Source organism: Battus philenor, unplaced genomic scaffold (genome assembly GCF_028537555.1).
Source record: "Battus philenor isolate CCGP_79_NKW_IND1 unplaced genomic scaffold, ilBatPhil1.0.hap1 SCAF_2, whole genome shotgun sequence".
Classification (NCBI taxonomy): Eukaryota; Metazoa; Arthropoda; class Insecta; order Lepidoptera; family Papilionidae; genus Battus; species Battus philenor.
The window spans coordinates 2,795,623-2,822,612 of NW_027181682.1; the positions used below are offsets into that span (position 1 = coordinate 2,795,623).

A 26,990-nucleotide genomic window follows, 5' to 3' on the forward strand; every position below is an offset into this window, starting at 1 on the left:
TTTTTTTTAATTTTTATCTCCAGATATAGTTCTTGTTAATCCAAAATATTGTTTGTATACTATTTAGAGATTTAATTGTCAACATGATAGTATATTTCTAATTTTTTTTCATAAAAACATTTTATTATCTCTTAATACATTTACTGTTTTTCATCATCATAGGTTTTAATTACTGTTTTTTACATATAGTTCGCAACTTGAAATATATTTAATTTTATTATTAAATTTTGTATATTTAATTTATATATTTATTTATATATTTATTTTATATATTTAATTTAATTTTATTTTGATTTTACAACTAAATTTATAAAAATTAAATAATACAAAGACATTGTTATTCCTAAATTATATTCAATACTAAATGAATTGCAAAGTTTGAACGTCTCATTTAAAACTCAAGACATTACTACTTAAACTATGAATCATTTAGAAATTTTGAATTCATTAATTTTAGGAGAGACCAAGAAACCGGAGAACATATTACATCAAATTTAGGTTTTAGCACTAAGTTTGTACTGGGAGCAGCCTGTATTGCAAAGATCAGAATTGTTACAATTGACCAAATTCAATTTGAAAAAACATATTCTAAGGATATCAATGTCTGAAGACGAAGGTCATTGATAAATGTGTGCTGATAGTGTTGACATACAGATCCGAGACGTGATCGCATACGAAGGTCCTCATAAAAAGTCTCAAAGTCACCCATAAAGCAACGGAGAGGGCTAGCATATGCGCAGAATACCCAAAATCACTGACGTAACTCGAAGAATCGCTCGTTCAATCAACGGCCGATGGGACCGGAAGGTTCTTTAGTGGCGACGATGAGCCGACGACAAAGTTAAGATTGTAATAAGTCGCTGAATGCGGGCAGCGCTAGACCTAGATCCTAGAACCTAGATCTAGGCGGTCTTATGGACGAGGCCTATACCTTACAGTGAGCGTCTATCGGCCGATAAGAAGTTTTTATTCATATTTAGATACACAGTTATTTTGTTATGTTGTCATATTAATAAAAAATCATTAGAACAAAAACTAACCAGAATAAAAACTGTTATCATTTGCCAAAATAAATGCAGTATTTTAGGGTCTATGTGCGTGAGAGAGCCTGTTCTGAAAATAGTGTGTTACTCTGTTATTTTCAAGAAAATTGTTAAGAACTATTTACTAGACCTATGATTATCCATCTGTTAATTCATTTCGTTTTCTTCCTCTGTTTATTTATTTCTTCTGAGGCAAGTGCGATCGAAATCTGTTTGATGTTTTTATTTATTATTGTATTATAGTTATAATATGTATTATTTATAATATTATAAACATACATGTTATATATACATACATATGTTTTGTACGTGTCAATTAACTCATTATTAGTAATTCTATCTTTTCCATACTATGGTTTTCTGAAAGAGATTGCCTTGTGTGCTATGACCGCCCTTTGTACTTTTTCCGTGTACAATGAAGAATAAACAAAAAATAAGCCAGTGAGCAACAATCCTATGACCTTAATAGCCAATAGACCGCCACTGTTTCGTATATTCTTAAATTATTTCATGAGTTCGACAACCCGTACAACACTCACTCGTGTCGAATGTTCTCGAAGCTTGAGTTCAACAAACACTGATGTCGAATGTTCCCAAAAGTTATGATCAAGTACAATGTTGATCGAAATTACATTTTACTTTCACACGCATTTTAAACCGACTGACAAACTTTACGATATACTTATTCTATATAAAATGTTTTTGAAATTAGATTTGAGTATAAAAATTGTTTTATGATACATGATGATTAATTGTCGTAAAAGCTTTCAAAAGGTGAATGTATAGAACCGAAAAGCTATAAAGCTTTCACGTCTATTTCAAATTGTCTTGTATAAAATGACAATTCTGAAGTAATTTAGAATATTTTTATTTTATAATATTTTATGATCACGGCAGGCTAATAAATTCTAGCAGTAATGTCTGTATGGACAGATAGTAAATAATAATTAATTTAATATGTAGTAATCCAAATTTTGAAAATACTTTTCCTTATTATATTATCGTTGCTATAGTAGATAGTTTATTGTAGTTGAAACTACAGTATTGTGTCCTATGGATTAAAGCTTTGAAGTAAAAGCCAAAGGAGTCATCCGAGTACACAGTAAAAATGAAGGACTTCCACCAAAATATCCACTGCAAAATTTTTAATAATTAGATTTTCGAATGAAATATCGTAAAATATCACTAAATTACAAATTAATATTTAAATGACAGAAATCCTTGGCAAGGACGTCGCATAATTATTTTGTTTTCATTTAAGCTATATCTTCATAAATCAATATTGTTAAACTTTTTTTTTGTTTCTGTGTAGTTTATTTTTGCTTCTTCATAATTGTAACACCCAGCGAAGTAGAGTCATAAAAGAACTGAAGATGGAAAAGTCTACGCTATGCTTGCCGTTCTGTGGTCTCCACCATAGAACTAGACCCAACGGTCATCTGTTCTGCGTGACATATTACCTGCCCACTATCACCCAAAATCTTAAAATTATCAAAATTAAGATAAAAAATCGAAATTTATCTTTTCATATTTGTTTAAACATAAGGGATTATATATTGAATAAGGAATCACGGGAAATATATAAATAAAATTAGTCTATAAAAAGTGCATTTATTTTTTAAATTATAAACTTATTCTACGTATAGGTGTTTATTTTTTTACGTTTAATACTATACTAATATCCTGCAGTATCGATAAGTTTTAAAAAAAGAAATGACTTACTTTTTTAAAAAGTACAAATAAATATTACCTTACACAACTTTACGTCTAACACATAAGCAACATAAAACAAGAGTACAGTTCTTTTACGTAAATAATCTAGTGAACTATCTACTTGTAAATTGTAATTATCTTTAAGAAAAAAAAAATTATAAAATCAAAGTGTTGTATGTCTGCAAAAACAATGTAAACTCCAGAAGCAAAAACAAATTTTGTTTACCTAAGTCAGAAGAAAAGTAATAAATCCTTATATGGTCAATATAATAGCTTTTACAATAGAACAGATAATGATCAATCAAACAGCTTTCGTTGTTAGATTTAGAAAAAAATATCTAAATATCGTTATAACACATTTTAGGAATATGTTACCCTTCCGGCTATTTCAATATTTATAGTCCTGTTGAATTTTTTTTGCCAGGTGTTCTCAGTTCTATTACAGGTGATATTGAATTATGATGACGTTGAATAAAGAATTTTTTAACAAATGTATATTTTGAAATATATATATATATATATATATATATATATATATATATATATAAATAAATATATATACATAAATATATATATTTATATTACTATTGCCCTTCCTAACCTCGCATCGTAATCAATAAATTATTTAAAATTAGCCGTTACGTTCAGTGGTATAAGTTGAATTGGTCACTGTGAACTTGACTTTCCAATTACGTATTTGCTATTTCAGTGGACTATGATAATTCAATGCATTCTTTATGTCAACGAACTATTTATATAATTTTAATTCGTTTCTAAAATCACTTGATAATATACTATAAATATATAGAAAAAAAATACACAATTTAAATAAAAAAACACACATTAGAATCCTGAATCTGAAATCGAATGAATTTAATTTCAATATCAAATAATAAATCTGACATATAAAGATAAACCTTCACGACTATTTCTTGTCTATATACCATTTAAATTCAATTCTATCTTTTAAAATTTTAAATATATTTAATAGAATAATAATTTAAAAAATGAATTAAAAATACTATGACTAAATTCTATTTTTTTTTAATTTCTAATCCGACTACTTTGTCACAGCTTATGCCAGAGCATCTCTTACGTCAAATACATTACAATAAAATACAGATTACAATACCCGGCAATAAATATTGCACTGTGACGTTTTGTCAGTCGTGCGACAGAGATAACACTCTACGAAACCGAAATTAGCCGATTGTCTCTTTCCAAAGGCCGATGTGCAATATTTACCGCCGGTTACTATAAATATAGTTAATATGTATGTGAATGTTGTATTTTTATTGACTATTCTAACACTAAATTGGCCCCGCATTAGTGATATATTTAAGTGATCATTTTGTCGTGTCATAATTTTTCACATTGAATTATTAATAAGATATTGTAAATAGGAAATAGTTAATATGATAATTTTATATCGTTTTACGAGAACTATACTTCGCTAGTTATTTTTAGTATAAATATTACGTATTAATTCAATAATTACTTATTAAAATCTATCGTATAAGAAAATACTTTTTGTGCTAAGGCACTTTTGATTCGTGTATGTGCGTTTATATTGTAATTACAACTCTAAGCTAAATAATACATATATAATTCTATTTTAAGCGTAACATTAAATTATATTTGACAAGTTACAAAAATTTAATACCCCCTATATAAACTTTACGTAATATTCTATTATAATATCAACGCATTCATCTTAAAGTTAGATAAATAACAAATGAAAATTAATTTTCTGGTAATCCTAATTATTATTAAGCTAAAAATTTTAATAACAATAAATGAATGCATTATACAGTATGTTTGTTATCTTTAATTTAACATAAGATTGGTTTATACGGACATAAATTCTAAAATAAAAGCTGAATGAAAAATATTTTATCATATATAAAAAGTATCTGTCATACAGCGGCAGAGGCTTTAAGATAACTCGTTTAAAAACATTTGATTGGTTCAATTTGATTGATTGATTTAAAACGATATGAATATGTATATATATTATATATATATGTGTGTTTATATATATATATATATATATATAAGTATATATATATATATTATGGTGGACAAACACTATGTAAACATTCGATAATTAATTTAATTGTAACAAGTATTTATTGCGGTTGAACCGATTTGAAATTGATATAAATAACGAATCAAACTTAATAACATTTAGGAATATTATTGTTACATTGTCAAACTTTGGAATATAATAAGCCAAGTACTGTAAGATAAATCAAAATAACAGTAGAAATAGATGATTGAACGTAAATAAATGTAAAAGTAAGAGAGGAAAGACTACAAACAATGTGTACAAAATATATATTTAAAACAAAACGAATCGACATCAAAGTAAATTGGGGTCATAATGCTGATGAAGAATGTCGTATCAAAAGTCCATCAGCTAAATTTCTCGGATAACATAACCAGTAATACTAGTTTTGCACTTAAAATTAGGTATCACTAATGTGGTATTTTGAAATACCAAAACTATTCTCCTAAATCTACATAAATTTAATAATAATCTATCACTAGATCTAATTTATACACATACCTTTCACTAGAATCTAAAAATACAGTGTACTTATACTAAATCATATTTAGGCACATTTCATTGTGTTTCGTCTCACCGTTTGACAATTTTATATCAGGTACATGAATTATCGAAATTTTAAATAAATTATTCAACTAATGTGTTTACGATCTACGAAATATCAAGGAAATAATTCATAATAATCATTCGACTTATGAGAAGTTTCGTAAAAGAACCAAGGTCACTGGGATAGTTCGAAGAATTGCTTGTTTGAAGTCGTTGTGGGCGTAGGACATGGCATTTGCGACCGTTGGAGGCTGAAAGGTACTTGAGTGGCAGTCTGCGCGGTGTGGTTGGACTGTCGACATACTAAAGGTCTCGGGAAGTCGTTGAGTTTGGACAATGCAAGACCGATCATGACAATCTACGTCTTGCAGTAAGCGTCTATCGGCTAGAAATGAAAGGGAGAGGAATCTTGCCAACGCCTTGCTAAACACTGTTCTCGGGGCTGACGACCCGTGCAAGGAGCGCCCTTGCGTCAATACCTAGTAGCTCTCTTTACAACGCAACGGTGTTGGGTCCCGCACAGTAAATTAATTGAATTTTTAGAAGTTACTCTGTATATTCTAAAGGCAATGCATAAAAATGTGTACCCAAATGTGTTGCATAGCGAAATTGACATATTGCTTTCATGCTTTTGGTAAGGTACGAATAGCGCTCTTATCTGTAGAAAACCTAAAGAAAATGATGATTAGATTGAGAAAACAACTTTTGCCTTTTCAAATACGAATCGCAGAGTAAATCATCACTACCTTTAGAATACGTACCATTCTATAAACTTCGATTAAAAATGGCAGCGAGATGATTAAATTTTATAATCGATTTTGTCAACAAATAAATGTTATAAATAAAAATGTATATAAACTCTTTGGTGTTGCGTCTTTTTTTAAAAAAAAAATTTGGAATGACATTTAAACGTCAAGTCGTTTACACGTCAATTCATTCGTTCCTTATATTAAATTGATAGCTTTAATCTCGTATACGCTTTGTTTTATAATTATTTTTAAATATATCTTGATATTATAATTATAATAAATAATTTAACATTACCTTAACAATCGTACAAAATACATAATAAATAATTTTCTTTATCAGACGACAGTTATTTGTCTCAGATGTGATGCGCGTTGAGTGATACTTCCGCAGTGCTTTGCTGATATAGACGTTTCACATCCTCGTGGGTTATCTGCGAGATGGTCGGTATCTTGGTTACGTTGTTGATCATTGGCTTTACCTGTAACGATAAGTTGATATTAATTTCTATAGATGAAATTGATTCGAGCAACGGAAGAACTATCATTGTGGCGAGCTTTTTGGAGGACCTAAATCTTGCAGAAGAAGTAAATTACCTAATAAGATCATGTACTTACTTGGTTTTAATTCTTAAAGCGAACAATTAATTGTATAGTACAAATGTATTTAAGAAAAGGACCAATATTTAGCCACTTCCGCACATGCAGTGGTAGTCGTGCAATAAAGTGCACCGCCCGCCAGCCCGCTGATAAATACGTATGCGGCAAACAATGCGAATCACAACCGCCACCGCCAAATTATTTAACACGTGTTTCATAACTCCTGAAGATGCCCCGTGGAGGGGGGCATCTTCAAGAGTTATGTTACACCGATTAGTGCAAAAACACAGAGTTTGTGTTTGGCGAAGCACTTTATTGCACGACTACCACTGCACGTGCGAAAGTGGCTAAATATTGGTCCTTTTCTTACTTAGGATGGACTTCCACGAGGTAACGCCTGATTCCATTAAAAACAAATGCAAATACATTTGTTTTTAATTTTAGTAGAAACATTATATATATTAGGTACCTATGGCAAGGTTCTGGAGTAGAGACCTCTGACTGACGTGATAAGCGTATTAAGTCCACTAATGTGAACAGATGACCCTGTAGGTTACGCTAAGACGCTTTCTATACGACTTGTTGTAAATCTATAAGTTGTCTGGTATATGTATAGCAATGGGCGACATATGTCTGAAATAATAATGATGATTATTGCGACGTCTGAATTCAAATTGATTGAAACTAGAATTAGATTGAACATAAACAAGTTAAACTGAAAATAAAGTAACTAAGGTTCTAGTCATTACCATGGAGCCCACAAACTTAAAATTTCTTTATGTTGTGTATTTTTAGCACAACCTTTATGATCTATACGACTGACGTAACTCCAAGAGATGCACGTGTGAAGTGGCATAGCACAGCGCTCGTGCAACCGATAGCTGTCGGAGCCGAAAGGTTCTCGAGTGACAACCACTTGCCGGTAGACGCGGCGTGGGTAAGCTGCCACTAGGTGAACCAACAACATAGTTAAGGGACTGTGTTTGGCACTAATCGGTGTAACATAACTCCTGAAGATGCCCCGTGGAGGGGTGAAACACGTGTTTAGTGATTTGGCGGTGGCGGTGGTGTGATTTACATTTGGTTATTGTCATTTGGTAACACTGGTATTGAAACACCACCTTAAATCATAAACCATCGTGATTTTCGAGAAATGTTATGTCAAATGGTATTCCATGTATTGTTTTATTGGTACTAATTTCACAATCAATAAAGATAACTGCTTTTACAGCAATGTGAAGTGGTGTTATATATATATATATATATATACTTAATGGAATCAGGGGTTACCTTGCGGAAGTCCATCCTAAGTAAGAAAAGGACCAATATTTAGCCACCGTTGTTGTTTTTACGATTAGTGCCAAACACAGAGTGACTCTGTGTTTGGCACTAATCGGTGTGACATTTATCAGCGGGCTGACGGGCGGTGCATTTGTTGCACGACTACCACTGCATGTGCGGCTAAATATTGGTCCTCTTCTTACTTAGCATAGACTTCCGCAAGGAAACGCCTGATTCCATTAAATAGTTAAGAGAGTCGCTGAATACCGTCAGCGCAGGACAAGTCATCGCGGCGATTTATGGGGAAGGAGTATACCTTGCAGTGGGCGTCCATCGGCTGAAAGTAATAAAATACTAAACAATCTTTAGAACATTTTGATACAACGCCGCCATTTTGAATACAACGTGTAGTTATTAGCTTCGCTTTCACTTTGATTAGATTGTGATAATTATATAATCTTTGTCCAGTATGAGTTTTTATTTTTGGGTTGTTTCCGTTTCACATATTGTGTGCCATAAATGTATCATTACTATAAAGTGTGATTGGCTATAGATGTATAAACTTTAAAAGGGTGAATGTGTAGTTCGTTTAGCGCCAATTATCCTATGGTATACCCTATCCACAACATAATAGTTTCATTAATAATGAATGAGGTACTATATAGTAAGAAAGAGCGTTTTCAAATTTTCGATTACTATATATAAAAATAAATTATTGTTTACTATTGAAGACCTTTTACTGTGAGAAGTAATTGACTTGTCGCATTTCAGTGAAAAAAAATAATAAGTCATATTTCAGAGTAATTACTTTATACAGGTGAATAGATGTAAATGGTGTAAAGATTTTTGTTGTCAAATGAGCTATATATTCAACCCTTCAAAGCTTTTATACCTATAACGTGTATGTATAATAAAAAATACTTGGCCCATGAGGGGATCGAACCCGCGACCTTCGCGTTATTAGCACGACGCTCTAACCAACTGAGTTAATGGGCCGGTTGAGTATTTATTTCAAAATGTAAGACTAAACATGGTTACAGCCTTGTCAAACAATGTGCAATTTTAAACCCAACGCTGGGCAATATCTATCCACCTCTATCCTCCATCTATCTATCGCTATCCACCGATTTGTGATACAAAGTGTAATTTAGAAAAAGAAATTAAAATATTTATGTCTGTGTAAAAAGTTTCTCGAATTATTTTTCTTAAAAAAATTGATCTGTTTTGTCTTCAACAATTTAATGCGACGTAAAGTCGTGTGACATCGCAAGATTGGCGACCATGCCGATCTCGGGGAAGTCCTATGCCTTGAAGTTGGGGACAATCGGCTGATATGATGGTGAAAGTAATAATACTTATACACAAGTGCAAAAGTTTTTTCTAATCTTTGAGGCATTTAAAAATTTTAATCTAGTTCAGATCCTTCTTTAATAGCGTTGTTTTTATGTTCTAAATCGTAGCGTTCATTTGCCTTTTCAGTGTCAGGAACAACGAAAACTTTCAGGAAGTCAGAGAAAAACCGATTGATTGTTACCACTCCCGCATTCAAAATTTGTATACTAGATGGCAAAAGGTTGTTGATAACGAAGGTGAATATATTGTTGATTATAAATTAAAACTTGTTAAAAATGTAGTCGCGTGAATTTAACTTAAGAAAGCGACATTACTTTCCGGTCCCCCTAATTTCTACTTTTATAATACTTATATACTTTTCGCTTCTTTTTAAAATGAAACTTCCCAAAATGTTTTGTGATGACAAAAAAAAAACTTTCTACGTATATACTTTTACAATAGTATCCCACATAAACTTCAGAAAGCTTTCATTGTTAAATATAAAAAAAGGTTTTTTTTTATAAAATTTGACAAATACAGGGCGATTTGCCATAGGTGTGCAATTGCACTTTTTGCTTATGTATCGGAGGGCTACGTCTAGCTGTGAACGATGGTGGATGATGAATGTTTTTAATAGATTGCAAGTCTAGCAATCTTCGTTTTCCTATAGTATTCACTTATAATAAACAATAGTGATAGCTTGTGACTGGCATAGAGTGATCTACTGTAAGATTTAAAAAAAATTACAAAAAAACATTTTATAAGGATCACTATACAAAACAACGTCATAAACGATAGCACACCTTAAGACGTGTTGGTCTCTATGTTTATTAAATTATGTCGGTCCAGCTTATAAACGCCTACTGCGAGGAATAGGCTTGCTCAAAGATATCTTTGAGGGATATTCCATAATCGCCACGTATGGCAGGCGGGCGTACGATTGCAGTTTGGTTTTGTTTTACGTAGAGGGCGTTGCTGTTCTCTGGAAAACTTAGTGAGAAGTGGCAATCTTATATAATCATTGCACAAAATTTGAATTATATAAGATCGTAACCAGGAAATCGAACTCGCGACCTAAGATAGTAAGTTTCAGTCCTAAACTGTGCTATTACTACTCGATATATAATTTTAAATTATTAAAAATAATACATAGCTCCGCTAAGTTTCTCTCGTACTTCTCAAGTTTGAAGCGTTTTATCAGAACAACAAGAACAACTTCAAAAAGAGATGATCTATTGTACTTTGTTTTTTTTTTTACTTTACAGGTTATTAATGACCCTCATAAGTAACGGTGCGCTATTGAATATTATAAGTAAAAGTGCCTGTCATTAGAACAGCTTGTAACAACACACTGACGCCATCTTTCGTAGCCCGCAAACTCTATTCGTTTTGACATATACGTATGTGGCGCTAGTGGGCAAATAATTATTTATTTCTAGATGATTTAACCATTTAAACAGTACAACCATGAAATAACACTGAATCTCTTTACTGTTACCCTAGACTATTTTATCACACTGTTTTCCCTGTTTTTTTTATTAAGATCTATATTCCACGGATATTAGCGTCCGTGGCTTTGTTTTTACAATTACGTTTAAAATTTCCCAATTTTCTTTTGCTCACGTTTTTGCGTGTTATAGTGTTAGTCTCTTAAACTATTTACTAACCTGAATTTTAAACTATTTAAAACTAAGTCGAAGTCAACTAATTATTATGATTATTTTTTTTAAATAATTACACACTAACAATGTCCAATTTTTAAAATTACATTTCGTGTGACCACTTCCTTATCCCTACTCCATATTGTCATCATCAGGTTGTGCGTCAGTATCTGTGCATTGGTTGCCGTATTCGTCACATCGATGAATCTTGTCGCATCTTGAGTCACGTCCGTGCGATACACGCACGAGTTCTTGTGACGTGATATTACTACCACAGCATGTTGAACACTGTTATACAGCCCGAGGGTGTCTGATCTTCGACAGACCATAAACAGCCTTGCTGTTTAGCTCCTAAACCTCGTGGATGTGCATCCTTGAACCTGCCTCTGAACCGTAGCCTTGACTAATATTTCTTCCCTAGATTTGTGTAAGAGAACTACAGTAGGATATCAATATTACCTTGTTATTAGCGATGTGAGCGAATCCGTTAGCCAAGGTGCCGTTTCGAAGTCGCCCTGCACCGTGGGCCTGCCCGTTAGCGCGTGCGGGTGCTACCTGTTCCGGAGCTGGTTCCATTGCATCTGAATCAAATGAAATTGTACAATTATAATGTAATAGTTTCACTTCTACTAGCTCCCTTCTGCCAGCTTCACGAACTTAACGATAGCTGTGATTTAACCTAGGACAGTCAGACAAAAACAAGGGTTACCTTTATATGCTGTCAAGATTATTTTATATACGTCTATCGTCTATCCAACCTGAAGATATTTTAATGCTGCGCTTGTTGGTTCGTGGACTTCACTGCAGAGCCCTAGGGCCTGAACATCAGTTCTCTGCGCCCAATAAGCTGCCGTTTTAACATGTAAAACTGCAGGGAAATCTTGGTTACTTTCGTTCTTTACGGAATTCCCCATTACTAATTAGATAGAGAAATCCTTAGGATAGCTCGCTTGCATTATAGAAATACAATTTTGTGTGATATCAAATAAAGTTTCTTAATGGAATACTGTGACGTTACAACGAAGAGGCCACGAGTATAGTTTAAAGAAGCAATAGCACTGTTCGACCTCTCGTACTTCCCCTGTAGTGGGTGTACAGGAACTATTTTTTGAGAAAATTAATTTTTCACATGATTTTTTTTCACTCTCATCTTTTATCCGTCTCAATCTCACACATTCTTTTTTCATCCAGTGCAATCTCTTCCATTCCCTTCATACTTTTTTTGTTTCCATACATCGCGTTACTACCGAACTACTACCAAAATACTACATGCTACAATTTTAATTTAGTTCGTTTTTTTTATTTTTAAAAATCAAATATTGAATGTGCCGGTGAGATGCGACGTGGTCACTTTCAACGGGCGACATAAGGCTGAAGGTTACCCAGAGAGCAATAGAATGGGCTATGCTCGAAGTTTCGCTGCGAGGTCGAATCATAAATGAGGAGATCTGCAGAAGAACCAATATCACTGACGTAGCTCGATGAATTTCTTGTCTGAAGTGGCAGTGGGTACTAGTGGCGACTACGAGGTAGTACCCAAGTGGTAGGAGGTCCTCCACTAGGTGGGGGGCAATAGTGAAGGTCGCGGGAAGTCCCTGGATACGGGCTTTGAGGCGATTTTTGGGGAGGGTGTATATCTTGTAGTGGGCATCCATTGTATTAAAACAAGAAAAAAATATTGAACCTGGCAGTTGAGATCTCTATCCTAATTTAAATTAAAGATTCTTTTGTAAAGTAAAACATACTAGACCATAGTTTTCTCTTAGCTAAAAGTGTCGTTCGGAATGGAATAGCACACGTAGAATCAAGTGTTCTCACTACTATGCACGAACCTGTATTGCGTGCAGGCATTGTCTCCGTTCCCCCCTCCACTGGCATGGCGGCGATTGCTTCCGCCTTCTCCATCTCTTCCAGCAGCACCCGAGCGAACTCCGCCTGAACTTCTGCTGAATCCGTGTCTCCGTCCACCTGGATCATTCAGACGTAACATCATTACTAGAAGATCAAACAGTCATTGCACCGTGCTACTTTTGGTTATTCAGCTAATTCAAAAGGTCATTGCAGGGACGCCGAATCGACATGATTGAGGAGATACAACCGAATCGAAGATCTTGAAGGCTATACCAGTAAAAGACTATTCCGACTGTTTCGAAGACTGGAAAAAGCGTTGGCAAAAGTGTATAACACACATCGGACGGGGATTACTTTGAAGAGGATGAAATTGATTTGGAAGAATAAATAAAGAATTTACATTTTACAAACAAATTTACTTTTTTTATCACAGTATTTAACTAATTTATTATCAAGCTTATACATATAATTTCAATCAATCTATTCAAATTGATAATTCCGAAAATATGTTACATTAAATTTTTTTATATCAAATAGATTCAGGCGTTATCTTGCGGAAATCCATCCTAACTAAGAAAGGGACTAAAATATAGCTGCTACTGTTATGCAGCAGTAGTCGTGCAATGAAGTGTACCGCATGCCAGCCCGCTGATAAATGCGCGTACGGCAAACAATGCGAAATACAACTAATACCACCGTTAATTCACTCTACACGTGTTTCAAAACTCCACGGGGCATCCTCAGGAGATGTTACACCGACCAGTGCCAAACACCGAGTCACTCGGTGACTGACAGACTAAGAGACATAGTAAACAATAATTTATTTTAAAATACTATAATCTCAATTTTGAAAAACCTTTTTGCATATTATGATTACGATATCGTATTTACGATATATTATTATTAAAAACCATTAATTTTTGGATAGGGTGTACTATACAATAATTGTTAGCAAATAAGCCATACATTCATTTCTTTAAACTTTTTTACACCTGTAACCAATCATCCTGTATATCTTTACCCTCAAAGTGCTATACATAGGGCTACCTATCAACTTATTTCACATTATCGGTATGATAATATCATGTAAATAGGATATATGAAAACTTAGTCTAAGTGTCCAGAAATAATAATAATATATACAAGACGGTCATACACAATAAAGGATAAAGGAATAGAATAAAGACAGTTGAAGTGACACTTACAATGACGAGGCGGTGGTTCTGGTCCAGGGTCTTAAGCATCGGCAGGCTGAGCTCACGGAACACCTCCAGGCGCCGCCGAAAAGCACCCACTGAGTCGTCACGCCTCCCGCGCCCCAGCTGCAGCTTCGAGCAGTCCAAAAGCACCATGCGAGGTGATACGCCGTGCTAAAATAAATACCTGAACTTATTCGTATATCTCTATACTAATCAAATATTTTTAATACACTATACAGGAAGAGATCGCACATTTAATTCGTAAGACAGTATTGTCTATAAAAATATGAGATGTCCATAGTGTATTTACGAAGCACCGTGAAGAACTAGCTGTACCGAAATTTCAACTTCTAAAAATGTAATAAACGGAATAAGACTTTCTAATAAAAGTCCGCAAAACATTATAAAGTAAATTAACGAAAAAGGCACATTATTCAAAAGACGAATATTTAAATGACAAGAATCCTTGGCAGTGATGTAGCCTGATTATTTTGATTTCATTTAGGCTATATATGATAAAGTGTATATGTATCTATCTGTGTTGTTAAACTACGAGTTTCTTCCTGCTTCTTCACAACTATAACACTTTACGAAACAGATGATGATCAAAAAGATAGATTTAAAAAAAAATTGACGACCAATAAGAGTTCTATTTTATGGAATCAGGCGTAATTTTGTGGAAGTCCATCTTTAGTAATAAAAGGACAAATATTTAGCCACTTTCGCACATGCAGTGGTAGTCGTGCAACAAAGTGTGATTAAATTCAAACTCTGTGTTTGGCACTAATCGGTGTAACATAACTCCTGAAGATGCCCCGTGGATGGGTGAAACACGTGTTGAGTGATTTAACGGTGGCAGTTGTGTAATTCGCATTGTTTGCCGCATGCGCATTTATCAGCGGGCTGGCGGGCGGTGCGCTTTGTTGCACGACTACCACTGCATGTGCGGAAGTGGCTAAATATTTGTCCTTTTCTTAAATAAGAGTCCTTTTAAAAGTCGGTAGAATAAATTTTCCGAGCTGCGAGAGAGTTCCGAAATTAAATGTATTTTATCTTTAATCTTTTCAGCACTATAAAAATGCAGTCTGCATCCTATAGGTTTTCTTACCGGTATTGAAGATCTACGGGAGATGCCTTCACATTGCTGAACACTTAGTCTATAGGAATGGACTAATATAGTGGTTGTGGTGCATAATATGTACTTTCAATAGATAAGAATGAACTAATCCAATGGTTAATCTTGTGATATATAATTTGCTTTTGATTATAAACTACGACTTAACTTCGTGAATAAGTCAGAGAATCTACATATATATGTCATGGAATATTTTTCATTAATATAATCTTGCAGTGACATCTAGCAAACTGTTTTAACACCAATAAACAACACGTGACATGACATGCCATCTAGGCATTCTAAAAATCAAAAGTATAAAGTTTTTCCGCCTTTTGCTTTTGGGTCTGCAGTCGGCTTATTTGAGTGAATTTAATAAAGCTATTCATAACATTTTGAGGTTTTATTAAAAATAAAACACGTCTGAAATATGTCTCAGAAAATATTGGTTACGTTTTGGACCCAACTCGTTAAGTGCCACAATATTGGTACCAGGGTTTTAATAAGATCTTCTAGAATAAGTTACATCCTCTCCAATATTTACACGGACCGCGTAATAAATTACGTTCCAATGCGTCCTTTAAGAGTTCAGTGTCAATCAGCGTGCCTGTGAAAAAATGACGTCGAAAGAGAAAGACTGGGAAAATTGTAGAATGAAAGAAATAGTACGACAGATAAGATGATACATGAAAGAGAAGAATGATAATAATAAAAAATATGAATAAATTACTAGAAATAAAAAGTCCCTGTCCCACACGAGATAGGGAAACGAGAAGTCCTCAACAGCGAGGACCATTTCGAAAAAAAAAAAAGAATAAATGACGTTTAAGGACCTTAGGAATTTAAAAGTTTGTAACTAAAAACATCCATAACTCACCTCCTTCTCGAACAAGTCCATCTGCTGCAAGTCACGTGGGTATCCGTCCAGAAGAAGCCCGTGCCCACTGCGAGCGGCGTCTACCACTGCTGCGCGAACCAGCCGATTCACCAGCTCGTTTGTGACCAGCTCTCCACCGGCAATCGCTGTGCGACACAGGGCACCATCCGACGCCGGTCCACCACCCGATTCCGCGAGTGAGCGAAGCCGCTGCCCTAAGCTGAGATGGTAATCAGTGATGATCAATACATCAGATAAGATAAAAGATAATAAAAAAGTTTCTTGGCCCATGAGGGGATCGAACCCGCGACCTTCGCGTTATTAGCACGACGCTCTAACCAACTGAGCTAATGGGCCGACTACTATAACAGCTAGAAAATCCGATCAAAACATGTACTGGCGGGCAAATTAAAAACATTACGTATATTTTTAAATCCTTTCACTTTGCGATTGAGAATATATTGACTGCCTTTACTTGATAAAAGTCGACACGATAATTGTTTAAGCAGTCTTAGATCAAGCCTCAAATAAACTATTCTTTTTCCTTGTTTCTGCAACATGACGATATGTGATACACAATACATATTTGGATTTGGGATATCAGAAGGAAACTTTGTACGTTCGTGATATTTGCTGTCGAATCTCTCAGCCAGCGTAAGCACACTATGTTATTTCAGTAATGTGTGATATTTCCTGTGCCCTCCAGCTTTGTGTCAGTTTGTTGACATGTGTTAGCATTCTCGTCTGGTAATGTTTCACGTTAGGGATCTTTATGACCTCGTATATAAATTTATTGCACACATAGCCGGTATATTCAACGTGACTCTCAATCCTTTAGTCTGATATCTCTCCAGTATCTGAATACTGCTGTTGCAAACAGTACCACATAGAACTCTAACCAACTGAGCTAATGGGTCGATTGTGTGTTTATTTCAAAATGTAAGACTAAACATGATTTCAGCCTAACCAAAGAACATTCAGCTTTATGCCCTACACTGGGCAATGTCTGCCATCCACCGATACATTATATATATCTTTGGGGGAGGCCTATCCCTCGCAGTGGGTATCAGCTAATATGTTGTTAATGAAAGTATCATTTGCTTATGCAAATGATTTTTCTAATCCAGAATACAAATTAAAAAAATAAAGTATTTCTCTGCTTCGTATTCTTATAATTTTTATTTCATCTCTAAAGATCTCCATGGATTTTCATCGTATCAAAAACTAACAACACTAGGACTGGTACACCAACCTGTAGTGTGTCCAGCCGTGGCGTTGGGACACGGCGCGTTGGCACAGCGTGGCCTTGTTACTACCTGGTCCACCCACTACCCAGAGCATGACGGGCTTCGTCGCCGATCCCCTGACCCTGATAACCTCCGCCTGAAATATTTATTAATCATTTAGTTCTCACAAGATTACTAGAATATTCATTTACTATAATTTTTTAAAGTATTTATATATTCATTTAATATGACAATATTTAGATGCCATGAAAATAGATAGATTGGACGATGGGCTTGTTCAATGACCCGCCAGATCACCTGACTTGATTCCCTTGGACTTCTAAAATATGTCACCTGCTTCCACTGGGTGTCATTTTGAACATACCATGTAACCCATACTAAAAATATTTGTATAGACTAACTCTACCCACCTGCAATATATGTATACTGTTCCTCATAACACCCTGTATACCATTTACATCAAAGAAATAAACAGTCTTTCCTAGAAAGTTTCCTTTTCCGTCTAGAATTGATTATGTAAGAGAAGCAAGAATATACAGCACTGTTAGGATTGAATGTCCGGAATTTCAAACTATAAATACGTTCAATCTATCAAAACGCTATCTAAGTATTCCAATCTTTTTCCTTAAAATTTGATCGAATTTGATTTAATATTTTAATTTATTTTTAAATATTTTTTTTTGTATTTTTGTCTTACCTACACTTGCCAAATATCAATTGGTGTGTAGACTTCACTTAAACATTAGATTAATTAAGTTACAGTAATAGGAATAACGAGGCTTTTATATTTAATGATAAATACAAGCTTAAGTTCTGAGACTTTAAATGGTCTTACATTAATTTTTTTTTTTCGGATTTTACCGGTTTTTCAAATTCAAACAGAGTCTTGTATTGACTTGATTAATACCTGAACCTAAACGTTATGTACACAGGTACATTAAACATAATAAATTATAAGAATAAAAATGCATAGGCATTTTATAAACTACAATGTAGGGAGTAATTAAAAATAAAACTAACAATTACAGTTTCTATACATCTGATATTCATGTGCGATGAGGCAGAATTTTATTAAACCTTTGCCTTTTTTTTAGGCGCCATAACAATGGGGAGAAAAAGGTGAAAATGCATTATGTTTGTAAAAGATTTTTTTGTTTAATTATGTTACGATTAGTCACCTATAATTTCAAAACGTAAATCAACCGGCCCATTAGCTCAGTTGGTTAGAGCGTCGTGCTAATAACGCGAAGGTCGCGGGTTCGATCCCCTCATGGGCCACAAACTTTTTTTTAGTTTTCATCATGAACACTTCTTTATGTTTACATTCACTTCTTAAAGAATTACCAAATGGAGAAGACCAGGATGGAATCTGAAGACCATTTAAACATGGAATTTGTAAATTATTTTGGGCAAAGGTGTTTCCTTGTCCAAAAAGAACTGATATCACAGACATATACACTCATTACATTAATATCCGGTTTTATATTTCCTATTTTGATTAATTCTCTCATAAAAATTTAACAACGTAAATAGACATATAATCCAGTTCATTAAACGTCTAGTTTATTATTCAGCAGTTGATATTTATATTAATGTATTTGTTTTATCTAGTAGTGGTATCTCTGCGGTAATGACTGATTTTCGATCATAGGTCACCGGTTCGATTCTTGGGACACAATTTTATATATAATCACACTGTGCAAACATTACTATTGCCACTGCCACATACAAGTTTCCAGATGATGAGTAGCATCATCCTAACACACTTCGATTGCCAACTCGCCTTCCAAGCGTGAGGATAATGACATAAACCCCCCCCCCCCCCCCTCCTCCCATAGACATCTTTAGGAAAGGCCTATGCCTCGCAGTAGGTAACTACAAGCTGAAACGCCAATTTGTTGTATAGTAATCTATGAGGAATATATTCGTACTTATCTGATATAGATTTCGTTGTTTTTAAATCGCGTAATTAATTAAATACAGAACAAGTTAAGACTGAATTGTACGGTCAAACTCGTTACCTTGCACGAAAGTGTCTGCGCTTGTCGTTATAAAAGTTATTCTTATCACAAGCTGCTATTTATTCTCGGTTGATAATGATGCTGTTAGCCCGGGGACTTTTATAGCTTAATCAGAGCTTTCACGGAGTGGAAGTGTCCGTAAACTTAAAAATAAACAAAGCTGAAAGGCGCGATCCAGTTGCACTAAGTTGTTCGCGCGTAGTAAAGCGCTCTACCTAAGTAGAGTTGTGTAGTATTGATGTTGTGTGGACCACAGGCGTGCTAAGGATGGATCTGGATCCAACCTTGGTTCGTCCACGCTGTTCACGGTTAGGGATCTGGCAACCGCCCCCTAAAAACGGGTGCTATGGTGTGGCGAAAGACGTTTGGTTCTGTTGTGTATTATTACGCGGTATCCTAGTTGCTGTTACTATGTGGTCTGCAGCGGGTGTGGTGTGGACAAGCTGTTACACGTATCACAGTTGATATAGAAAGTTTCAAATACATTGTTTTTACTAAAAGATGTCGTTATTTACAGCTCGTCGCTCCCAAAATCAATATTCATTCGACCACTGAAAACCGATATTAGCCATCTTGGAAATCATTTATCTAGACTGAGATGCTTGGATTAGCAAAGAAATTAGTGAATAATAAAAAAAGATTCACATAATGCGCTGAAATGATTCTTGACTGAAAAACTGACAAGCACGCGTTGCATGTACACACACACGGTGAACTGATGACCATGTTGAAGGCCACATCTAAAGGCTTTTATCGGAAATCCAAAGAAGAGGCTTCTGTCAAGTAGTGAACGTCTTACGGCCGAGATTGATTAATTGTTAACTAACAAAAGAAACATGTTTTAAATGCCTTTATAATAAGAAGTGATAAAATATTTATACTAGTATTGTTAATAATTCTTAATTTATTTTTAATTTTAATTAGTGTGTTGTACTAAGTTTTTATTTCTCAAATTACGGTTTAATTTAGCAACATTGGAATCTTCAGTTCAGTTGTACAGTCTTTGTATTGTTTTTATATTTAAACTCAATCGGCCCATTAGCTCAGTTGGTTAGAGCGTCGTGCTAATAACGCGAAGGTCGCGGGTTCGATCCCCTCATGGGCCACATGCCTTTTATTTTATCTATACAACTTTTTTATCGCTTACAATATACCAGTGTTTTCCAACGCAGGGCCCACGACCCCACAATGGAGCTTGATTAAGAAGGGTAATTAGAAAGTGGACTCGACATGAGTTTAACCCTTTTGCTTTAATATAAAAAAGCATCTAATATAGGGGGCGTAGGAATTTTAAAGAGGCTAATTCAGGGCATGGCACCAAAAGGAAAATACTTGTTTAAATGTTATATGATGAACCTACTCGACTCGCAGCAACTGTGTTTAGGGATTCTGTTTTCACGGCGTTTTGGCAAAGAATTTAGGAATCACTAAATAGATTTTTATAATAAAAGTTTCAATATCACTTTCGTAATAATAGATTTCGCTTGATATTATTTTCTCTGTTATAAACGACGTAGTATGCACATTGCGTCTTGATTCTACTTTTATAGTGCGGACAAAACCGGGGTTGTTGTTTCCAGCCAACTATAACTTGGGAGTCTTCATGATAAGAGCAAAGAAGTTTCTTCTAGGCAAGCATGCAGCATTGTAGACCTCGTCATCGCGTAAGACGAGATAGAGATCATATATTTTGCTTATGGCCTATATATCTATAAATTTTTTATAACTTGTCAGGTTTTACATGCTTGTACTTGTTAGGTGCCACTTTGTTCAGACTTTTTACCAGTAAGCATGTTGTAAAATACCTTTGCTGTAGAAATTTTGGAGCTGCTTATCAAAAAACGCGAAAAGTGATCGTCAGTCCACTATTTGATGTTATGGTGACACTGTCTAAAGCAGTGTTTCCCAACGTCGGGCCCACGTCTCACTCGAAAAGGACTTGACACGAGTTTAACCCTTTCGCTTTAATTTATATATTACATAGGGTAGCGTAAAGATTTTAGAAAAGGTTATGGTGTAGTGGTGGTAAAAGGTTGAAAAATCCTGGTGAAATGAATTCTTAAGAAACCGAGACAGGTAGGAAGGCACAAGGACAAGGCTGTATGGCAGATATATTATCACCTCCCAACCAAAATCTCTTAATTTTTCTAGTGGCTTAAGATGTTTGCAGTCTATAATAATCGTGATGAAAGACCACACCACTTATATTATTTATTTCCAGAAGTTTGTTCTTCAAACTTCTTGCAGATTTCTTAGTTGTCGGCCGTAGAGGTCCAAATCGATTGTTCTGTCCATCCTTAAACAATGCACTTCTAGACTCACCCTTATATGCAGTATCATCTTATTACGAGTTAGCCCATGCTTTGCCAGTATGTTCGTCAGAACAATAATTAACATTATTAAAATCTTGTACAGTTTGAATTGTTTTCACATGTAAACTCAACCGGCCCATTAGCTCAGTTGGTTAGAGCGTCGTGCTAATAACGCGAAGGTCGCGGGTTCGATCCCCTCATGGGCCACATGTTTTTTTATTCAAAAAACTTCATTTAAAATCTAACATCCCATGTCCTTTCTTTTCGAGTTATTGGCGTCAATAAAAAACACCACACCGTAACCTCACTTAGATTCAAACGAATGTAAAAGGAAATAGTGCAATGTTATTAAATTAATAAGTAATACAAAATCACCCATCCATCCATTCATCTTCACATGTATGCCAGACATCGTATAAGTTGTCCCGGTTTGAAAATCAATTGGCAACGACGGAGGTGGAACAGCTATCATAAGAGGAACTAAGGATAGTGACGTCAGCGCTAGTCTTCACCATTATCATCAGCCGCAAGACGTTCACTGGTGGACATTGGCATCCATAGCCAAACAATATCCTGTATTAGTTTGTTTTTACCTTGACAGTTCTGCCTTCAAACGTACTTTTTATTTACTCATTAAAAGAAAAAAACAAAACCAAACCAATATTTATTCCTTTGAATAGGCTTTACTAAACACATTCAAAAGGCAATACATTAATATAATGTATCTATGAATATGTATTTATATATAGTAATATTGGTTACAATTTTTCCCATATACTACTACCAATTTCAGAATGTTGATTATATCGAGAAGAATAGGTTCTACCTAATAGTATATATAATAATCTTAAAGCCTTCGCAATTTTTTCAGGTTATATATCTTCAATTTTTAACGTCAAAATCAGCAACATAGTAATCCAAAAAATATGTTTATTGACGGTAATGTTGCCAAAAGCATTTTTATTCTCGCATCAAATACCGCTAAACTAAAACAAGATGGCGGCTGTCGGATTTGACATCTGTTAAAGAAACATGTCTACGCAACCCGCGTCCGGCCTTCGTATAATAAATATTAAAGCCTTGTCGTTCGAAACTACGCGTATTGGGGCAATCAATACCAAACCTATTATTCTCTTAATCGATTTCCCGCCAAAACATCGTACTCACTTAAGAAATGAAACAGCTGGTTCAAATCAAACTCTTTTTAACTTATGATATATTTAAACAATCAAACCATTTAAGATACCGATATGTCGCAGAACACCAATCTGCCTATATGGTCAAACTGCCCTCACAAACTTTCCAGGAATCATTGAGTTTAGAGGAATTAAAAAAAGAATGAAACGCTTAGAAGTCCTCAAATATTTGAAACATATATTACCACCACAGTACATATCTATAATTTCTTAAAAACAAGATTATCAGTATAAACAAGTAACGGCCGGTGATAAACTATCACCCTTGCTTATATTTGTTCTTCAAAATCAACTTTTTTAAAACAAAATTTATTGTCGTCGTAGTAGCCAGCAATATAAAGAAGCAAAAGGCTATAAAAAGGTATCTATATATATCATGATAGTATGTTCATACGGGAGTTTATATTCGTTTATACAGGTTAAAGTATATAACAAAACAATAGTAAACGTAATATACGAGATTGAATGAGAAATGAAGAGATCCGTACACAAATAAAAGCAATCGACATACGCTAGCGAATAGGCAATTGGAAGTAGAAGGGGTCACGCCACATAACACTCGGAACAGATACCCGCTGTGACCTTAAAGTTTAAAGAGGTCATGGATCAGCGGAGGACGTCCAGCAATAGAGTGGACAAGTAACCTGAATAATGTGATCAGAAGACGCTGGATGTAGACCGCTTCCTACCACTATTATTGAAAAATCTATAAAGGAGACTTATGTCCAACAGTGAACGTCGTGCAGATGAAATGATGATAATGAAATGTAAAAAATCGGTATAGATACTCACATGTAAGTAAGGAACATGTACAAAAATATGAACTTAATATATTGACAAAGAAAAAAATTCAGTACATACCTTAGGTGTCTGCATTCTCTCTGCGTTTCCGTTAACCGGCATCACGATAGGTATCGAAGCGGGTAGCGGTTCCTCAACTGCAACCGCACCACCAGCGCCTGCTGGAACTCGACCGCCTGCAGCCTCATGTCCAGGTGGCCTTATACTCCCTCCCAAAGTTCTCGTTGGCGCTGGTTCTACACCTACAATCTCCCCGGGTATACCGTCAGTCACACCGCTTAGGTTCTGATCCTCAGCGTTACCCAGGATTTGGAGGACAGCAGCACGAAAATCTTTATATACCTCCTCTGGATTGCGTTCGCCGTTGACCTGATGGAGAAAACAACTCCTCATTAACTGATTTTTATTGTTAACACAAATTTACCAGCCATTCCATAGCTTTACCAGGTCAAAGTCCTGAGGACACTTAACCTAAGCCTTTGGTCAGTATCTATAATGGAAGCTACCTTAGCTGGACTGTTATATTAATTATGTTTCTGGATTATCAGATTGCATAGGCAGACGTATTAATGGTGTATGTTATATTGACAAGGAGAAAGTTATAATAATACCATTTAAAATAATATCAAATAGATAAAATTTCAGGAAAGAAACATAGAAATAGTCGATTAGAAATGTAGATAAAGGCGATGCGTGAATGTAATGTATTTTATTGCTGTGAGAATGATAAAAAATATGACGGATAAAAGAGGGAAGAAAGAGAGAAACTGTGTAGAATGAGAGAGAGAGGGAGAAAATTGGAAGGTTTATATACAGGAACAGAAAAGCCCCCGGCAACGGGAATCATTATAATAAAAAGACGTATTATTGGCAACTGTTTATTACAAACAGTACCTTATATATATATATATATATATATATAAAAAGAAATAAAAAAAAACATTTATAGTAAACGATTCATTATAATTTTTTTTTAATTGTACAAAGGCAAAGATGTTGCCGGTTTTAAACCGTTTGTAATAATTTAGAAATCGTGGAATTATAATGTTTTGTTTTGTCAATCTTCAAATATTAAAGATAATATACAGTGCCATAAAGTACAAGGATATTAAATAAACAATTCATAGATAAAATCAATAATGAACAAAAACGAGACGTTTGATATAACAATTGTTAATTAAAAGTTCTAAATGGGATAGCATACATACTAAAGGCGGACCACGTGTCGATATAGGAGCGTTCAAAAATTCATAAAACCAACGAAAGTAGTTATGAACTTGATTAATTCTTGACTGAACCCCCGCAGCTGTTTAGTTACAAATTCGGTCAGCCCAATGCTACGTATGACATACTTTTTAATACATACCTTTACGTTTGTGCCAGAAACTCAAACAAAGATATCTTAAACCTGTTTTTTATACAGGGTGATTGGATTGGATGCATTTAATCAACAATAAAAAAATGGTAAAATACCACTTCCTTGGTCTCTAGGATATTGTATGGCATCTGTTTTCTATTCGCATTTATGTAGACCTTTTCTACGTAATATATACATATACATATATATGTATATATATATATATATATATATATATATAAATATATACATATATGTGTGTGTGTTTGCATATATATGAATACTTAATTATGCTTGTATGTATGTGTGTAGAGTAATGAATGTATTTGTATGTACAAACAACCTAAACTGCCCTTTCTCTGTCTCTCATGTCTTCTCTTTCATTGTTCTCTCATGTCTAAGTCTCTCATCTCCGTCCAAAGGTTGTCTGGTAAAGCCTCGAGCGATAAGACTGCCTCTTGTGCCATATAAATTATCCTTCTATTCGTTATCTATGGTGTACAAAAAAGGTGTAAATAAATAAATAAATTAATGTTTACTACTTTTACACCTATTTCCAATCACTCTGTATAAATATATGTAATATATAATAATAAGGTGATCAAGCTGAAACTATTTTAATGCGACACGCCAATAACTGCTTGCCGTACATTCTATAGGTTTGATAGTAGATGAATTATTTTAATATTTAGTGATTCGAATTTTAAAAACAATTTTTCTTACTTTATTATCATTATGTTATTTATTATTTCAAGAACAATCGAGTTTTAGATAGGCTTTATTAAACACTTTTTGACTGCAAAAAGGCTTTACATTCACCCTTTGAAGCTTTTACACCTATAAACAATCAGTAGTACAAAGTAATACCGTGATCAAAAATAAGGTGAATAAGTTGATAAAATGTTAATAACTTATTCTTCTAAATCACATTCAAAGTAATCCCGATAAAACGCACTTTTTCAAACGCTTTTGTCATTAGTGAAAGAGTCGTTATAGCCTTTCTTTGGTATAGCCTTCAAGACCTTTGATTAGGTTTATATCTCCTTAATTGTATCAAAACGGCATTCCCGCATTGTTTTTTTGAGTTGAGGTGAATATGGTGGTTGTGGAACGATATGAGTCTATTATCTATTGTCTCATGTGAAATTTTTGTTGTTAGCCTTGCGGCTTTTACAGCTTCATCGGAAACGAGATCACGGAACGGAGGGGTCCGTTAACTATATAAAATTACAGGATTCGAGTTTCCGAACCCGCATCAGTACTTGGCGGGGAGACGAGGAAGTCACATAGGTAGTGGCCGCGAGATAGTAGCAGCGGGGCTCACCCAGCCAGCCCTCGAGGACACAAACCCAGCGCGACCCAGACGGCCGGCAGAACTCGTGGCTAGCGCGCCTAAGCTAGTACGTCTTTCTAGTCAGTGTTACTGATAGTGTACTGAATGAGGAGTTAAGTGTGGAGGGTAGCGTGGACCACTCGGCAATCTAAAGGATACTGATCCCACCTCGGATCGCCCAGGCTGTTCGCGGCGGCGGCGTTGGGAGGCCGACGCCGTTTATTTTTGAGCATCGCACGCGTTTTTTCGTGCGGTGGGCGGTCGCCAGTCAACATGAGTCGAGTTTTCGGTCAAAATTAAATCGCGAAGAAGAAATGCATTATGACATCGACCAATTCAGACTTGACGCGTTTAAGACACAAAACATACTTCAACTTGGTTTGTGTTGAGTCCAATGATATTCCAACTTTTTATAAACAGACTCTTGGACAACGTTATAGACAGCTCTACAAATTTATTAAAAAAAATACTCTGACTTCCTAATACCCGGGAGTTTTAAATAACAATTTCACTTTTCTTTTTGATCACAGAGTACATCAATCATCGTACCAGAGGCTGTGGCTGGGAAACCATCTCACTCCGGTACTTTACAAAGATTTATTAATGACTTGTTATAATCCTTATCATTTGTGACCAATAAAAATGTATAATAGACAAAAATACCGCTTCTAGTTAATCGAATCTGCGACATA

General features: G+C 34.8%; 1 protein-coding gene and 5 non-coding genes across 6 annotated transcripts in view; 3 read left to right on the top strand and 3 right to left on the bottom strand.

The window, feature by feature from the left end:
• Positions 1 to 6,475: 6,475 nt before the first annotated feature.
• Positions 6,476 to 26,990, bottom strand: part of LOC137922433 (adenylate kinase isoenzyme 5) — a 48,756-nt gene continuing 28,241 nt past the window's right edge. The window contains exons 6-12 of the mRNA XM_068765419.1: positions 23,669 to 23,977; positions 17,284 to 17,414; positions 16,032 to 16,251; positions 14,047 to 14,211; positions 12,823 to 12,958; positions 11,450 to 11,571; positions 6,476 to 6,598 (exon numbers count right to left, since the gene is read on the bottom strand). Coding sequence (XP_068621520.1) covers positions 6,476 to 6,598; positions 11,450 to 11,571; positions 12,823 to 12,958; positions 14,047 to 14,211; positions 16,032 to 16,251; positions 17,284 to 17,414; positions 23,669 to 23,977 — 1,206 coding nt within the window. The remainder of the gene's footprint in view (positions 6,599 to 11,449; positions 11,572 to 12,822; positions 12,959 to 14,046; positions 14,212 to 16,031; positions 16,252 to 17,283; positions 17,415 to 23,668; positions 23,978 to 26,990) is intronic.
• On the bottom strand, positions 8,920 to 8,993 carry TRNAI-AAU (transfer RNA isoleucine (anticodon AAU)). Its single transcript has one exon. It is a non-coding gene; the product is annotated as a tRNA-Ile (tRNA).
• TRNAI-AAU (transfer RNA isoleucine (anticodon AAU)) lies at positions 16,315 to 16,388 on the bottom strand. Its single transcript has one exon. It is a non-coding gene; the product is annotated as a tRNA-Ile (tRNA).
• Positions 18,483 to 18,556, top strand: TRNAI-AAU (transfer RNA isoleucine (anticodon AAU)). Its single transcript has one exon. It is a non-coding gene; the product is annotated as a tRNA-Ile (tRNA).
• Positions 20,332 to 20,405, top strand: TRNAI-AAU (transfer RNA isoleucine (anticodon AAU)). The gene has a single exon. It is a non-coding gene; the product is annotated as a tRNA-Ile (tRNA).
• Positions 21,745 to 21,818, top strand: TRNAI-AAU (transfer RNA isoleucine (anticodon AAU)). Its single transcript has one exon. It is a non-coding gene; the product is annotated as a tRNA-Ile (tRNA).